General features: G+C 39.3%; 1 protein-coding gene across 2 annotated transcripts in view; it reads right to left on the bottom strand.

Moving 5' to 3' along the window:
• The window catches only part of GRHL1 (grainyhead like transcription factor 1), a 47,416-nt gene that overhangs the window by 23,872 nt on the left and 5,228 nt on the right, over window positions 1–18,316 (bottom strand). For both annotated transcript variants that reach the window (XM_089672033.1, XM_089672034.1), the window contains exons 2-8: window positions 9,777–9,963; window positions 6,951–7,021; window positions 4,768–5,155; window positions 3,900–3,976; window positions 3,005–3,161; window positions 2,367–2,478; window positions 721–815 (exon numbers count right to left, since the gene is read on the bottom strand). In XM_089672033.1, coding sequence (XP_089528159.1) covers window positions 721–815; window positions 2,367–2,478; window positions 3,005–3,161; window positions 3,900–3,976; window positions 4,768–5,155; window positions 6,951–7,021; window positions 9,777–9,963 — 1,087 coding nt within the window. The remainder of the gene's footprint in view (window positions 1–720; window positions 816–2,366; window positions 2,479–3,004; window positions 3,162–3,899; window positions 3,977–4,767; window positions 5,156–6,950; window positions 7,022–9,776; window positions 9,964–18,316) is intronic.

The raw sequence follows: 18,316 nt of genomic DNA, 5'->3' as shown, positions 1-18,316 counted from the left end.
CACTTTTACTGGCAAATTAATTTGAAAATCTATTTAGCAAGTTTATGATTCACACATCCTCATCACCATTACTTGCCAAGTAACATGCATTTAGCTTTACAGGTCACCCTTGCACCTCTAGCCTGTTCAGTTGATAAATCCCTTAGCATCTCTACCTGTGTCCAATGAGCATATAGATGACTCAGGCAGCGTTAAAGCTGAACAAGGAAACCAAATTATGTTCCTGGCTATTTAATATGTAAAATAACAAGAAAGTCAGTCGTTATTTGAATTTTTTTCAGGTCAGTGGCTTAAGTATCAAACAAAATGGAGGTTCACTATTACAACCAAGCAGAATATTAAAAAAAAAAAAAAAATATATATATATATATATATATATATATCTATATCAGCTATGGCAGCCACCATGGTTTTCCTATCTTTTAGTGTAAATAAAACTAAAAGCAAGAAAAAAAAGTACCCCTTGACCCACTCAGAGATGCCCCTGTGGGTAAGCTACCACTGGTTAAGAGTCTATATTCTATAGTCTGCAAGTAAGAAAATAAAGACAAAATAATAGTCTGCAGGAAAAAAAAAAAACCTTAAGTAGCTACAGTAGTAAATCACACTACAGATTCAGGAGTGCTCACCTGTAATTACAGCTTAGGTTGGTAATAAATTCAACACACCCAGTTTAATAAAAGGTACCAAGGAAAAGAAATCCATGGTGTCTGCACATACCTTGCCTTCATCGTTGAGGTCCCAGGTGAAGGAAATAGCATTATAGGCAATCTCCTCAATGTTACTGATGGTGTTGAAACTCTCTTTGTAGTCAGCTGTAAAACAATCACAGAAGTCAGGTCAAATGTAGAATTTTTGACAACTCTACTGTAGAGTGACTGATCCAACTTCAAAATGCTGCACAGTGCACCAAAAGGATTATGTGGCAGATTAACAAGTGGAGGAACCAAAAGCTTTTCAGCAAAACGTTATAGGATCGGATGATTAAACCATGGGTGGACTATCAATTCTTTAATTGGCAAGATCGACCTTCAGAGTTTTTTTTTTCTGCCTCCCCACATCATGAAGTCCCATTTCTTTAGCTGTATCCTTCATAATGTTACGTGAAAAATACTACAGAAGAGTAGGTAGTGGCTACCAAAGATAGGCAGAAAAGAGCAGAAGTACGGATGTATATGGAGAAAAAATTCAGCAGTCACTTGGTTAAATGGAACTATTAAAAATGTATTTTAAAATTACACAGACCTGTCATTGGGAGCATTTCCTGCATTACTGCGCCCCAAGGCATAAATATAGTAATAATCACTTGGGTCCAGAAGCTTTGCTCGGGCCCAAGTGAAATTCAGGCTCTATAAATGGGTCATAGGAGTGCTGGAGATGCAACCGTTCAAGAGGTATCTATATCCACATATGGTGGGAATGTTGTAAGATTATTCTTTTTTAGTAGATTATCTTGGAGGTATATTTATATTATGAACTGTTTGGTGAATATTTATTTATTTCCCCTGAACTTGCCCTGTAATTTATCGGATTCAGTTGCCATAAAAAAAAACCAAAAAAACTTTTGAGACATTTTCTCCATGTCAATAGGCAATCGATACTCTCTTTCTAGAAAACATCTGTAACGCCCCCCTTGACAAGGTGGGTTAACCTGGTAAACAACATTAAAAGAACAGAGAACTGATTCACTTTTGACACAGATACTCGATAATTTTTTCACTAAATGGACAGTGTGAGTTCTTTTTTCCCTTTTTCTGATGCTCTGAAAAGAAGACTTTAACTCAATATTTTTCGTTCACTCAGCCATTGAGCTCAGGATATGTCAGTCATGTGATAATTCCTTTTTAACTAGTGGTCACATCCCAACATATTTCTTGGTTTTTCACCTTAGGATTCCCAGACCAGGATGCCTATACCTATACTTACCCTGCTATTTCCATATCCTTATCCGTTCATTTTCTTTCAACTTCTCTTCAAAACTATCTTCTTGGCAAGAGAATTCCTTTCTTTAATACTGATGATTCCCAAGCTTTGGGATATTATTAGCAGGAAACATAGTTGGTGTTCCTGAACATTTGTGTGATATGGACATTCATTCTCTGCATTACTATGCATTTACTTTATTGTGTTATTGATAATGCAATTGCCTTGTAAAATACATTTCTGCATTCTTTCTTAAAGATTGACAAAAAACATATTCAACACTAAATTTTGGACTCTATAGCAAAGCAGGATCCACAGTTCCACAAAACCTTATTATCAACCCTAACATGCTTCACACAATGTAACAAACTTCTAGACAATCTTGACTCAGCTTGAATGTAAAAGCAACTAATCTCAATGGTTGTTGCCCACTAAAAGCTTACCTATATCAATGCATCTCTGTTTGGCAGTGTGCTGCCTGGAATGCCAGTATTTCCAGTGACGAAGTTGGTCTTCTCGACTTTTGTCATCAGCAAACACAACCATGATAACACTCTGGAAGAAACAGCAAAGAGTACAATGAAATGAGCATCCAGAAGAGATAGTTATATAGCTATACATCTGTGGCTGGGCAGCTGGCATCAGGGCAAACAGGGCTGTATTTTTATATGAAAAACCCATGGGAATATGGCCGAAGCCCACATTTACACACTGATCCCAAACAGATTTGTTTTCCTTGTCGTTGACAACTTTTGAGTAAGCTTAACAGTACAACTCAAGAGAAGTAGGGGTGCCAAGGAAAATTTTCTGTAGTTCAAATAAATAATTTATTAGACTTTTCCCTTAGAAACAGATTTTTTTTAGTTTTATATTTGCTGCTTTGGGGCTTCCCCTTCCCATAAATGTTTTATTGGCAAACGGATACTGGCAATTCCAAAACATTATGTAGGATATGATCCTGTGAAATGAACACAGGAAATGGTTGTCAAAGACTTGCACTTGTGTTAAGAGATCATTTTGCTACAGAAGTAAACATTTTAGGGTGAGGAGCTTTACTGTATTGTCAGTGATAAAGACTTACCCGGACTTTGCTGATTGGATGGTGTATCCCTTTGTTGCTGCCAATCTCTTTCAGTGTTATGGGGTAAAATTGACCTTTGTTCAGATAGGTCATTGTGCTGTCTCCAGGCTTTGGTCGCAAAGATTTTGAGGCTTCAAGTGTATATTCAAAATTATTTCTAGAAAACAAAACAGATTACAAGACTGTAAGAAAGTTATAACAGAATGTACACATTAAACACATCCCTAAACTCAGAAACAAAAAACGATTATGCAGCTTATCAGTCCTTAGATGTGTTGTCTGCATTAGTCCTATTTTTATAAACAGTTTCCCATTTTCAATTGCCAGCCATATAAATAACATGCTTCATGTCCCTGGGTGGCTACATTCCACTGTATCTACAGAGGGAGCTATGTTGCCACCTAGGCTGGACTTCAAACGTACCTGCTTTTGTTCATCACATTGGGGATAGGGAGATGAGTAGTACCTATTGAAAATATTCTTGGCCTCAATAAAAAAAAAAAAAAAAAAGTATTGAAACCATTAGATCCAATGACTAGTAAGCTGCAATGTATTACATTTTTGATCTGGGTTTAGTTATTTAACAAACATGATATACCCACAATTCCTTTCATCTAAGCCATTGGTTTTTACCTGAAACAGGAGTTACAATTATAAATTGGACCTGGCTGTAACTATGCAAAATTCTGGTAGTTCTGCTAGTTAAAACACAATGTCATTCTGTAACACCATGGTCTATATTTTTACCCAAATAGCCAAATTTTAACCCAGCTGTTGATCATAAGAGTTTCAGAGTTTTGGGAACAGGAACCTAAATCATGGAAGTGAAAAAATTTAATAATATCCCCCCCCTTCCCGCAGTATAATGGAAATGCAGAAAAAGCGTCTAAATTACCCAGCAACAGAATCAAAAACGTAGTCTTCAGAGCCGACACTACTAATCCGTAAATTGAGGTCAGGTGGAAAGAAAACCTGAGAAAACAAATCAAAAATTTCAACTAAAATATGATTTACATCACCGATCTTGTCTCTAAATATCACCCAAACCGTACTCTCTGCTCCTCGCAAGACCTCCTACTCTTTAGCTTCCTTGTCTCCTCCTCCCATGCTCGTCTCCAGGTCTTAGCCAGAGCTTCCCCCATCCTCTGGAACTCTCTACCCCAATTTATCAGACTATCGCCTACTCTGCTCACTTTTAGGCTATCTCTGAAAACCTATCCTGCCCTCAGCTAATACTGGAATCTTCTTCTCTTCCAACCAGTCCATCCCCCACAGTTACTACCTTTTGTACCACTAGCCCCTCCCTCCTAGATTGTAAGCTCCAAGGAGCAGGGCCCTCCTATCCCTCTTGTATTGTTGCTGTATTGTCTCCCGTTAGAGTGTAAAGCGCTGAGCAAACTGTTGGCGCTATATAAATCCTGTATAATAATAATAAATAATAATGAACAAAAAATAAAATTAAATAAATAATGATCAAAACAAAAAATGATCAGGAATGTAGGGTTTTTTTGTGTCACCAATCTTAGCAGGGAGAAAGGCTTCTAAGCCAGTTTACAGAAAGGAGATGGTGGTCTATTTCACACCCCTGGCTGACTGATCTTGGGGATGGGGCAGGATCAATCAGGCTGAAAGACAATCAGAATTTCTGTACAGAGAGCAGCATTCCAAAAAAAACTAAGATTTCCCCACTGCAACAGCCAAAGTCTGAACATCTCCCCTTGGACACAATAAAGAATTCATGAAAACAAAGAAATAAAATTTACCCCTGGAACATCATCTTTGAAAGTCTCTGAGAAAGTCGTGTCTGGAGTCCGCCTCTGAGAGCTGGGTGGTTGGCTGCTGGAGCTGTAGTGGTCAGGGGTAACATTGCGATCAAAGGACACAATGCGTTCCGCGGGCTCAGCATGGTAGACACTTGCTGGGATGTCCACAGTGAAGCCATGGCTTGTGGATTCTGTCTTGATGCCATGGGCTGGCATTGATGTAATGGAGACTGTGGCGGTGGTATCTGGGGAGCTCAGATGTCCTCTTTTGTCTAGGTGGTTGCCAATTGGGAGGACAATATTAAAAGGCACATTGGTCTTTAGAACTTGGACTCTGTTGTCTCCAGTACAAATTAAGGGCTGCTCATTTAAGTGTAACAGGCTATTCCTTTGAAAAAGAAAAACAAAAATTTGATTAAAATTAGAAATAAAATTCCACACAGAGATAGAGATCCTAATAGGACTGTGTGACCAGTTCAGCCTCCATGTGCATATATCAAAGGTGTTTATGATGCAGCTTAAAGCCCAGAGCCATTACATTTTGCTCAATGTGCTGCTTTACATGATAATGCCCTCATTGGCATATGATAATATCCTTATGGCAAGTGTAAAGAAGTACCATCGTCTGCCTCACAACTAAAAGGATCATTCAAAGTGCAAGTAACAAATTTGTCACCATAAAGACTTTTTATTCTGCTTGTAACATTCACAGTAAATGTAAGTTTTACACAAAAATCATCAGCAGGTTACAGGTTTTATATCATACAAAAACCTTCTATTTGTCCATTAAAGTAGAACTAAAAGGCAAAAACTTTTTCCCCCACTTCTGGATCAGCGCAAGGGAGCGTTATAGCCCCTGCCAGATTTTTCTGTCATCGGTGTTCCATTGTGGAGATTTCCCTTTGCTTTGTCCCATAGCCAAACAGAAAGTGAGAGGAAATCCCTACAAAATTAAGGGAATTCCTTGGGACCCTAAGGGACCAAAACCAGTGTCCCCATTGTAAGATTTTTCCAATATTACATTTCTGGGGACAACCCAAAATTTGGGGTTTCTTTTACTTCCACTTTCGATGAAAAAAGGTAAAAAAAAAAAAAAAAACAGAACAAATAGAGAGGGCCAACATACAGCAATAAAAACCTGATAGTTGTTCTAATCCATCTCCACTCTGTCCAAAAACTAAAAAAAAAAAAAAAAAGGTTTTACCTGTAGTTATACTTTAAAGTGGTTCTAAAAGGCTCAAGTTTTTTTTACCCCCCCTCTCCTGATCAAGTGACATTCAACAGCCTCTGCTGTCTGGGGGATTTTCCTCCTCATTGGCTGAGGCAGCAGCGATAGCCCATGAGGAGAGTGAGAGAGTGTGAGTGTGTGAGTGTGTGAGTGTGTGAGTGTGTGAGTGTGTGAGTGTGTGAGTGTGTGAGTGTGTGGGGGGGGGGGGTCACTTATGTTCTCAGGAGATGTATTTAAAATATTTACAGAAAGTAAGCTCCAGTAAGGGCAGGGCCTTCCCTACTTTTTATTATCTGTTTATATAAATGCTTTATTGTTTCTATGTCCATTACAAACTTTAGAAATATTGTGAAACACACAAAAATCAAAATAATGTCTGGGTTTCTTCAATAGGACATGTAAAAGACAAATCTGTAGTGCAAACTGCATTAATCCACAAAGACCAAAATCCCATTTCGACTGCATTCACACTTGAACGTTTTGTAGCTTGAAGCTCAAAGGTCCAAAAAATCTCAAAACGTATAAAAAAATAAAAATAGATAAAAATCGATTGTTCTCTATGATGCCTGTTCACACCTCATCATGCACCATAGAGAACAAATTAATTTTTAATTTTGAGTGTTTTTAGAGCTTCAAGCTACAAAACACTGAAGTGTGAATGCAGCTTTACAGATCATTGAAAAAAAGAATTCTAACTGGTCTCTGTTGGTTACTGCAATGTGTACCAAGCCTGGTTGAAGAAGCCTAAAAATGACGTAAGATTGTAGTAAATAGCATGTGAACACATTGTTAGTTATGGATGTAAACTGGAGCCAACCATCAAATAAGCTTGCCACCTACAACAGCCGGCCAGGTTTTAGCTTACGTGAATTTATGCTGGTAAAAAACATGGAATCTTACAGAGTGTTAAATAGATTGGGTGTACATGTAAACTAAACACCTCCACATAACTAACCTTTTATTGTGTTCGACTTCAGCCTGATCATGATCTTGTTTGTTGGCTGACAGTCTTCTATCTCTAGGAACCTGAAGGAAAAAAAAAAAAAAATACACAAGTATTTATGCAAAGTTATTAACGGAAAGGCAGTGACAATGCAGTTATGAATGCAAATTTTACAGTATAGTTCTTCCTTGCCTGAAGAGAGATACTTTTGCTTTTATCAATGTTCCCAGACTGTTCATTAACAATGAACTTCGTATTCCCACTAAAAAGTAAACTACATGTCTCAAAACTCAATTTCCCAAGAGGCCATCTGATTATTGCTGGTGGATATTGTTTTAGGTCATACAAAGCTGCCCCAGCTTTGTATAGTTGTCAGGCCATATTGTGTTTTAAGTATAACCAACTCACAAATTCATAAATGTCACAGTAATTTTGAATGGAGTGGGCTCAGCATCAATAATTAAATTGATCTGTTTTGAGTTTATACAGTCAGGTCCATAAATATTGGGACATCAACACAATTCTAACATTTTTGGCTCTATACACCACCACAGTGGATTTGAAATGAAACGAACAAGATGTGCTTTAACTGCAGACTGTCAGCTTTAATTTGAGGGTATTTACATCTAAATCAGGTGAACGGTGTAGGAATTACAACAGTTTGCATATGTGCCTCCCACTTGTTAAGGGACCAAAAGTAATGGGACAAATGGCTTTTCAGCTGTTCCATGGCCAGGTGTGTGTTATTCCCTCATTATCCCAATTACAATGAGCAGATAAAAGGTCCAGAGTTCATTTCAAGTGTGCTATTTGCGTTTGGAATCTGTTGCCGTCAACTCTTAAGATGAGATCCAAAGAGCTGTCACTTTCAATGAAGCAAGCCATCATTAGGCTGAAAAAACAAAACAAACCCATCAGAGAGATAGCAAAAACATTAGGCGTGGCCAAAACAACTGTTTGGAACATTCTTAAAAAGAAGGAACGCACTGGTGAGCTCAGCAACACCAAAAGACCCGGAAGACCACGCAAAACAACTGTGGTGGATGACTGAAGAATTCTTTCCCTGGTGAAGAAAACACTCTTCACAACAGTTGGCCAGATCAAGAACACTCTCCAGGAGGTAGGTGTATGTGTGTCAAAGTCAACAATCAAGAGAAGACTTCACCAGAGTGAATACAGAGGGTTCACCACAAGATATAAACCATTGGTGAGCCTCAAAAACAGGAAGGCCAGATTAGAGTTTGCCAAACGACATCTAAAAAAGCCTTCACAGTTCTGGAACAACATCCTATGGACAGAGGAGACCAAGATCAACTTGTACCAGAGTGATGGGAAGAGAAAAGTATGGAGAAGGAAAGGAACTGCTCATGATCCTAAGCATACCACCTCATCAGTGAAGCATGGTGGTGGTAGTGTCATGGCGTGGGCATGTATGGCTGCCAATGGAACTGGTTCTCTTGTATTTATTGATGATGCGACTGCTGACAAAAGCAGCAGGATGAATTCTGAAGTGTTTCGGGCAATATTATCTGCTCATATTCAGCCAAATGCTTCAGAACTCATTGGACGCCGCTTCACAGTGCAGATGGACAATGACCCAAAGCATACTGCAAAAGCAACCAAAGAGTTTTTTTAAGGGAAAGAAGTGGAATGTTATACAATGGCCAAGTCAATCACCTGACCTGAATCCGATTGAGCATGCATTTCACTTGCTGAAGACAAAACTGAAGGGAAAATGCCCCAAGAACAAGCAGGAACTGAAGACCGTTGCAGTAGAGGCCTGGCAGAGCATCACCAGGGATGAAACCCAGCGTCTGGTGATGTCTATGCGTTCCAGACTTCAGGCTGTAATTGACTGCAAAGGATTTGCAACCAAGTATTAAAAAGTGAAAGTTTGATGTATGATTATTATTCTGTCCCATTACTTTTGGTCCCTTAACAAGTGGGAGGCACATATGCAAACTGTTGTAATTCCTACACCATTCACCTGATTTGGATATAAATACCCTCAAATTAAAGCTGAAAGTGTGCAGTTAAAGCACATCTTGTTTGTTTCATTTCAAATCCATTGTGGTGGTGTCAGGGGCGGACTGACCATTCGAGCACTCGGGCACTGCCCGAGGGCTCGGGGTCAGTAGGGGGCCCCATGAAATGCCCCTGGTACCTTTTTTATAGGCTTTTTTGAGTGTGTGCAAGGACACAGGGGCCCCATGATCCCCCTTTTGTCCGGGGGCCCCATGAGTTTTCAGTCCGCCCCTGGGTGGTGTATAGAGCCAAAAATGTTAGAATTGTGTCGATGTCCCAATATTTATGGACCTGACTGTATGTTCTCAGTGTGTTTACATGGGTTACCCCAACTGCTCCAGTGACTCCTACATGCCAAAACACATTGGAACGTTAATTTGCTCTATTACATGCAAAAACAGCCAGGACATTAGACTGAGCTCCCACAATTTACTCTGTAAAGTACTGCGTGATGGTTACATAGTTTGTCAAGTTGAAAAACACAAGTCTGTCTAGAGATAGTTAGATAACCATACCCACAGGTGATCCAGAGCAAGGCAAAAAACCCAATAAAGCATGATCCAATTTGCTCTGGTGGGGAGGAAAAAAAAATATATATATTTCGGATACCCTGAAGGCAATTGGATATTCCCTGGAACAACAATCCTTGGTGTTATTACCTATAAATGTTAGTATTCAGTTATATTTTGAGCATTTAGGAATGCATCCAGCTCTTTTTGTTTGAATCAATCTACTAAACTGGTCATAGCTATATGCTGAGACTATATAAATATTGGGGGGGGGGGGGGTTGGGTAAAAAGGGAGAACATGAACCTTGTAGTAGTCATAGAGGAGGCCAAGTGCTGCAGCACTGTCTTCATCACCATTGATGCTCATCATGGCCTTAGTTGCTGCTGTCAAGGGGTTTTCCAAAAAGGTTTTCCACGCCTCGTCCTCACTGGTGTACGATCGCCTCTGCTGATACAGGGGATCATTCTGAAGTACTAACACAGGCCGCTTACTAAAACAAAAAAAAAGGCTGCTGTCAGAATCTTAATATATAGATTTTTAAACAAATTAAATTAAAACAAAGGATTACAGTGAAAAAAGTTGCAGAACCAAATTTCATTTTAAGAACACAAATCATTTCTAGCAGTCATGTAAAAGAGCTAACCATTTGCAACAGTTCTATGTTCCGCACATTAAAGATTTTAGCAAATTGTATTTTATATCATGCTCTGATTGATAGACATCAAAATGGTTTACCCTGCAGGCACCCGCTGATAACATTTAGCACCTTTTGATGGCTTCCTAGATATTGGGTCACAGACTTTAGTTTACTATAACCAAAAATAATGCACACTTGCTGCCATTCACAAGCAAGGCCAACTTTCCAGTTCTCTGTGCTAGCCGCAGTTAAATTGATTTTTATATTCAATACGGAAGCAGGATTCCTTAGCCAATAGATTCATCGATAAGCAATTTCTATCTACTTTGGTAATAAAAGTATTAGGTTTGCGGTCTAGCAAATTGAAACAATGCTACTAAAATTAGTAAAAATGTACAAAAAAACAAAAAAAAAGGGATGAAGCAAAATTTAAAAAAAATACAGCAATAATAAAAAGTGTTCTTTGGGCAAAACCAATGTTCTTGTTATCCCTTTTGTCGATTTTTTCACTAAATAAGCACCAGAAAGCTTCTACAGCCCTAGCAAGGAGGGTTTCATTGTCTTATCCCAGATCACCAGCTAATAAACATGCTGTGCTGAATAAATTTATTCTTTACATTCCATGTTATAAAAGGTACTCCTGGTTTCAGGCTACTCCCCAAACTCATTGTCTTTTCTGTCAGTGCTGCCACTGAGGCGCATGGGGTGTGGTATGCACTTGACATATTGATGTGTCTTTGCAGGAACATGACTTTCTCCATCACATAAAATAGGTTCTTATTCACTGTTAGCATCCCACAAGAAGAACCAGCACTGATGAAGCAGAATTGTGAAGGTTTTTGGTCAGTACCCAGTTATCAGTTGTCCAGGTAAAGAATTCTAAGCCAATACAAATCCCCAATCCGTTTGCTCAGCCCAGCAGATTTTTGGCATTGCATTCCCCCAATAAGCTTCTCATTAATCACAAAAAACTGGTTTGTGTAGCAAATCTGTTGTATGGCCTACTGACCTTACAGACCTTAAAAAGTGGTGTTAAACCCCAAAACAAAAAAATGTAATTACTGCAGATTTAGATGTAGTAAGTGGCAGTTCGAGTGTTGAGAAAAAAATATTTACCACTGACTGGGCTGCTTACAATGATCAGCTTTTATGCATGTGAAATGTCAGAAATGGGGGGGGGGGGCATTGCTGGAACTGATAAAAAAAAAAAAGGTGTTAGCTAGAGTCCAGTTTTAAAAAGTGCCCATCTAAATCTGCTATTGCATTGAACACTACCCTATCACCAGACTGACAAAGCTGCTGTCTAAAGGTTCTACTTTTCCCCCTTCCAGAGTGGAGACTTCCCAAGCTGGGAAGAGTTTTGCCAAATCACTGGGTGGAAAAAAAAAAATACTACTGTCAAAAGAAAACAAATGCTTTCACCAAAAGTATTGGTAAGCTGCAATAAAGTAGATTTTTGTTTTGGGGTTTAATACTACTTTAAAGTAATGGGACATAGTAGATAGAGCTGTGAAGTTCTGGGGTCCTCTGTTCAGTTCCTGAAGGGACACTATATTGTTTTTAAGCTATTTTTGAGATTGTGCTTTTGGCAAGGGGTTCCAGTTGACCCTACCGTATCTGAAAACATACTGGTAGAATGATTGGCCTCTGTGTAAATGAGCTCTTGATTGGATCTCTGCATGACTGTGGTCAGAACAATAGATTGTAGGCCTCTGTGCCTCAGACCTCAAAAGTAGCCTAGTATCTTAATTTCATTAATTATCATAAAAATCTAGGAGTATAAGGACAACAGAAACTCATGTCATTACAAAAGAGCAACACAACAATCATGCATTTCTAAGCAACAATTGACATCTGTTTACACAACAGTTTTGTCTTTTTGTGGGCTATCTAGCATTCTCCAATTAACTTACATTACCACTGGAACATCTCCACACTTAGGGTGGTCCTAAACAGTGTGGATTTTACACACAAACAATGCTCAACATAGGAACAATGAGGCTATTTCATCCCACTTTGACCTTTTGGAGGTACAACTCCTGCATGTGGAGATTTTCAAAATGTCTCTTTACGCCTCCATGTAAGCGAGAGTATTCCATCAATGATTATTTGTCACCATTGGCCAAAGAGGCTGGCACCAGTACACCAGTGGCTTATCTGAAAATTGGTACACACATTACCCGGCAGCATTAAGTTGCCCATGGACATTGGATCTATTCAAGGGTAAATGAAACCTTCATTGAGGCTGAAATGTTAGCCCAGAGAAATGGGAATCTTACCTCCGAAATGCATTGACTATCATATATAATAAAAGAATAACTTATAACTCTGCATTATCAAATAGTCTTTTTTGTGAAAATGTTCTACAAGCTTTAAAATCTATACTCACTAGACTAGTCCATCTCGGTGTTAACAGAAACCCTGGTTTAAGAGCAGTCAGTTATATCAACACTACTAAATCTACATTATCAGGACTCAAGAAGCCCCTCAGATTCAGCACCACTGCCAACCAAATCCACAGACATCAGATGACAGCCTCTATCTGGCTACAGACCCCAATAGCTGAGGCAGGCATCAGCAGCAAGGCTCCTACCATCCATCCACTACACATCTGCACCAGTCTAAGAGGCTGGTCAGCAGCTCTGAGGAAAGGGACTCGTCCCCAAAATGCGTCAGCCATTTGACCGCACTGACAGTTGGAACACCTTGCTTGCCGTTGCGGCCATCTTCATAATGCAAATGCTTTTTAGATACATGCTTCATCTGAGTATGTTTTTATCCTTTATACCTTTGAATAAATCTTGGATAATGCACTAGGTGTGCGCGCCACCTGTTTATTCTTTATCGAATAGCTGAGGCAGCTCAAGAGACAGAGCAGCCAGACAGGCTAGAGAGTCTTATGATGAATCTCCCCTTGATCAGCCAGCAGAGAGTGTCTGTGGCACACCAGTATAGGCATAAACACCACCATTACCTGAAACACCCATTCTGATTTAGGGATATGCTTTCAGATACCTGGAGGAGGTTGGAGTGTGCCAGCTTGGATCTGCACCCTCAATTGTCTGTGACCACCATTAGCTGATAGTCTCACCAATGTATTCTGCTAAAAGATTCTGAATCTGATTGCAAAATAAAAAAAAAAAAATTTATGACATCCATACTGGGGATCTGCAAACTACACAGAAGTCAACAATGTCGCAATAAGAAAAGCTGCATCCCTGACTTGCCTTTAGATGTGGAGCAGTTTGTGATGTTCAGAAAAAAACAATAGGGCTTGATTCACATCTATGCAGGTTGCGGTTGATGCTTTTTTCCAGTGCATTTTTCATTTTTGAACATGCATTTTTTTTTTTTTTTTTTTTGGGCGAATAGGAAAGTATGACAGTTCCGTTCATGTAGTGCAACGGATATGCCTTTGGCATTCAACTAGCAATAAAGTCACACTACATGAACAGAACTGTCATACTTTACTATTCGCCAAATAAAACGCATCAAAAATGCAACATTTGTGTTATTGGTGTGGGTCCATTGAAGTCTATTACATGCAAAACGCAATCTGCTGCAGGGGAAAAAAAAAAAAAAAAAAAAGTCCCTGACCCTTTCCAAAAAAATGCACAGATGTGAACTAGTTGCTAGATCCATAGGAAAACATGTTAAATGGACTGTAGCGGGTTTCTGCAAAACACATAGGTGTGCACAGGCCTAAATAATAAGTACACTGATAGGAACCACAGTCAACCAATCAGCAACCTAAAAAAATTCAAACAAGGAAATACCATTTGAAAGAATGCTGGAAACCTTTTCACAATTGCCTGTTTGATGCCAATGACCCAACAAGCAGATGACCATTGCTGTTGTACATTTTGTAGGTTAAAATTTCACATTTAGTTACAAAGCGATTAAAAAAAAAAAAAAAAAAAAAAGAGAGAAGAAGTGCACCGAATCGAATTTGTTCCATTTACACATGTTTACAGTCCATTTTTACACTTCTGCTTTTAAAACAATTGCTGTGAGTTGTAATGGGTTTTCTGTAAGGGCTTGCCATAGAGTAGAAACATCCTACCAGGGGCGGACTGACCATTTAGAAACCCATGAGATGCCCCTGGTACCTTTTTCATAGGCTTTTTTGAGTTTGGGCAAGGACACAGGGGCCCCATGATCCCCTATTGCCCGGGGGCCCCATGAGTTGTCATTCCGCCCCTGCATCCTACCTATTCATATGGAAGGCCACCCTTTCTACTAACCCAAAGTCAGAAAAAAAAACAAAAAAAAACTTAAAAACATTTTACAGATTGAAAAATTTACTGATGAACACAATATTATTGTAAACAATACAGAATCCTCCATGCAATTTAAGAGCCTCTATAGGGCTGGTATAAAATGGACCCTAGTAAGCCGGATTAGTTCACATGACATTTCGCAGGAAACAAAGATACCAGAGAATAAATCCGAACCCTGAAACTGCTGTAGAATTATTCCTTTGCTCATTTTTCCAGGCTTTAAGCAGTGAAATCCCCTAAATATATACTGGAATACGTCTACTTTCCCAGCATATAATGTAGAGGATTCCTACAATGGCAATCCAATCCAAGATCTATTGTCTCCTGCCTAAACAAGCTACTGGTATACCTTACACGTTAGAGAAAGTGATCCCACGATAAAAATAAAAAAAGGTTTGTTCTGTTTTTCAGGGAACGACCCCAGGCTTTTCTGACGTAATGCAATTTCGCTCCTGAAATCTTAGTTTTTAGTAGCACAATAGAAGGGAATTTTATACACTCCACTGAATTTACATCAGTATAGGAAAATGAATCTCACATATTCTCTTAAAGGGGAATCCTTCATTAGTGAGACGGACACGTTTCATATGAAAATTGCTTTTGCTGTGCAATATTTCTATGTTTTTCTTGCAGTCCAGCTATACCATCTCACAGTCTGCATGTGGCACAAAAGTTTGGAGAATGTCAGCTTATAACAGAGGCTTTTCATACAGGTGATTTTCATTTGGAAAGGATCTTGTTTTTCATTCTTGATTTCTGAGGGTATTCTGAACAGACAGAAGTCAGCCTTTGAGGGACCGAGAGACCACAATATAGATATTTAGTTTACATAAAGCAGAACCCCAGCCAAAAACAAGATAAAAATAAATAGGCCATTAAAAGAGGACAAAAAAATACTTTTGCTGCATTATTTACATTAAATTTTTCCCTGCTGTACATTTTTCCTTCCACTAGAGGTCCTCAGTCTGATGACCAGCATCATTGACTCCAACTCCTCTGAGCCCATGTCCTGGACCCACCTCAGTCTGTGACTGGAGAGTGAAAGGAGAAGCAGAACAGCGATGAGCTCATATATTTCACTCAGCTCTCTCCTCCTATCAGTACAGAAACTCATTGGCTCCTGGTATTGCTTCTTCCTTTTACATTCCAGCTTTGCTGTGTGGGAACTGCAAGAGGCAGAGTCCAGGTCAAAGTCAGGTACTTACACTGCTTGCATATGAAGAAAAAAAAAAAAATACATTAGTGACATATTAAAGATTACAGAGCTCCCGGCCCGGCTGGCCTGTATGGGCTTTGGATCTGCATCCTCGTGTCCCCATTGTGGCCTCGAGGGTACTGGTCTATTGCACATGGGCCTGTCCGGACCTTGCTTCATACTGGCAGAACCTCTGTTTTTTTTTTTACGTAACCTTGAATTTGTCAGTGCCACATACCCCAGAAGTTGGCCTGTTGGGTATATTGAATGATTTTGTACCTCACACTCACTCTAGGTTATTGATACCTTTGCTCCTGTTTTATGCTACAAAACTTGTTTTGTTGAATTGGAAGGGTGGTACTCCGCCCTCTATACACCGATTTTATCACATGGTTAATCTGGCACTGCCCCATTATAAGCTCATCTATAAAGGACAGGCCTGTACCAAAAAATTTACAAAAATCTGGCAGCTTTGGCAGAGATATAGCGGATTCTTTTTGGGGAGATGTTCTCTTCTCACAGGGTTCTATGGTTTGAGTGGACAGATTTTACATGCTAATGATTTCCTCTGATTCGTAATGGAGTTGATGGTGCGGGTGTTTGTGCTTGTTTGTAACTGTTGTATGTGGTGGGGGTGTTTGTGCTTGTTTGTAACTGTTGTATGTGGTGGGGGTGTTTGTGCTTGTTTGTGACTGTTGTATGTGGTACGGGTGTTTGTGCTTGTTTGTAACTGTTGTATGTGGTGCGGGTGTTTGTGCTTGTTTGTGACTGTTGTATGTGGTGCGGGTGTTTGTGCTTGTTTGTAACTGTTGTATGTGGTGCGGGTGTTTGTGCTTGTTTGTGACTGTTGTATGTGGTGCGGGTGTTTGTGCTTGTTTGTGACTGTTGTATGTGGTGGGGGTGTTTGTGCTTGTTTGTGACTGTTGTATGTGGTGCGGGTGTTTGTGCTTGTTTGTGACTGTTGTATGTGGTACGGGTGTTTGTGCTGGTTTGTGACTGTTGTATGTGGTGGGGGTGTTTGTGCTTGTTTGTAACTGTTGTATGTGGTACGGGTGTTTGTGCTGGTTTGTGACTGTTGTATGTGGTGGGGGTGTTTGTGCTTGTTTGTAACTGTTGTATGTGGTACGGGTGTTTGTGCTGGTTTGTGACTGTTGTATGTGGTGGGGGTGTTTGTGCTTGTTTGTAACTGTTGTATGCGTTTGGCTGCTTTGGTGTGTTTCTGACTGCTTACCTGTTATGTTATTATGCTGTCTTGTGATTATTTTTTGCCATATGTATTGGGTTTCTTGCCTACGATAGTTTGAGGTTTGTTTGTTTTGGATCCCCCTTTTCTGTATTATGTACCCTTATTTTTTGTTTGAACTCTTGCTATTATTTGTCTCTTCCTTGTTCTTTTTTTGTTTGTGTTTCATAAATGCAAAATAAACACCTTTTAAAAAAAAGAAAAAAAGGATTACAGAGCTGCAAATCATTTGCATATTTTAGGTCTGCTTTAGAGCTCCAGTTAAAAATAACTAGGGACCCACCAACACTAACCCATGCATTTCCTTGGGTAAAGGCCAAAATTGCCATCTTACCACTGAACAATATCAAAGGTTGGAAAACGTTAAAACCAAATAAAAATAAGTCATTGTGGGATTTTTTTTTGTAACAAGCTTCTGTGACAATTGTTTTTGTGGGGAGAATCTTTGTCTTTATGACATTTAATGTTAACTAAGTGCCTTCCAATGTTTTCCTGAAACAGCCCCCATAATTCTATAATAATAATATTCAACCCTCAGTTTTTATAATCACTTCCAGCAGCTGATTTAATCACCTACTAAGTATGCAGATTCTTTACCTTTCAATTTTTGCCCATGTTTTAGTTTAAGCCGATACCATAACCGCTGTCCCAGGTTTCCTGTTTCAGGATGGCTCTGTCTTGCAGTGTCCTATGGAGTCACCCTTCCATGCAGGGACTAGAGTTGTGTCTCCCTACACTGTGTGCATCAATAGAAACACACAGCCCCATAGACTAGGATGCCAAGGCACTCCCCTGCTTCTCCTTCCTCCTGTCCTCTCCAAGCTAACAGGCCAACTCCAGACTGCATTATCCATTGCTAACTCTTTCCTGTGAATCCTGAAAGTTCAGGAAAGAAGCACAGAGAGCAGGAGCCAACAGTTTTGAAATTGTAAACTGCAAGTGTGTTGGTAAGAATTTTAACAAAAATAGTTTACTGGGGAATGTACATTTTATTGTGGTCTATGTGACAAAACTAGAAAAAGAAAACAAAAAAAAAAAAAACACACTACTACTTTAAAGTGTCTGTCCATCCAAAACTTTTCTTTATAGTTTTGAATGGAGTGGAGGAAGGGTTTGAACCTCTGTTGGGTTGTTACTTTTCTTCTGACCTGCTTTAGAAATATTTCCCCTCACGTCGTGTCCTGCTAACAAGGATTCCACCAGATAGGAATTTAAGAGAAATCTGCAACTGTGGCAAAACCCATAGCTGGCCAAGTTCCTAGCCTTCACAATAAAAAAAACAAAAAAAACCCAGCACATTTTTGTTTTTCTGTCAGGGTTGAAGAAAGAGGTTGTCTGGAGGTCCATTTTAAAGTGGTTCTACAACATTTAAATATACTAAAAATAGGGTTTTGCATACACTATATTTGTACAATTGTAGCAAAAAGTGTATCTCTAGACCAAACTTTTTTTTTTCACTTTTGGATGGAGTAAGACCTTCTGTCAAGT

This window comes from Staurois parvus, unplaced genomic scaffold, assembly GCF_062004578.1.
Source record: "Staurois parvus isolate SC_StPar_1 unplaced genomic scaffold, SC_StPar_1.0 ptg000118l, whole genome shotgun sequence".
NCBI lineage: Eukaryota > Metazoa > Chordata > Amphibia > Anura > Ranidae > Staurois > Staurois parvus.
This window is presented reverse-complemented; position numbering and strand designations above follow the sequence as displayed.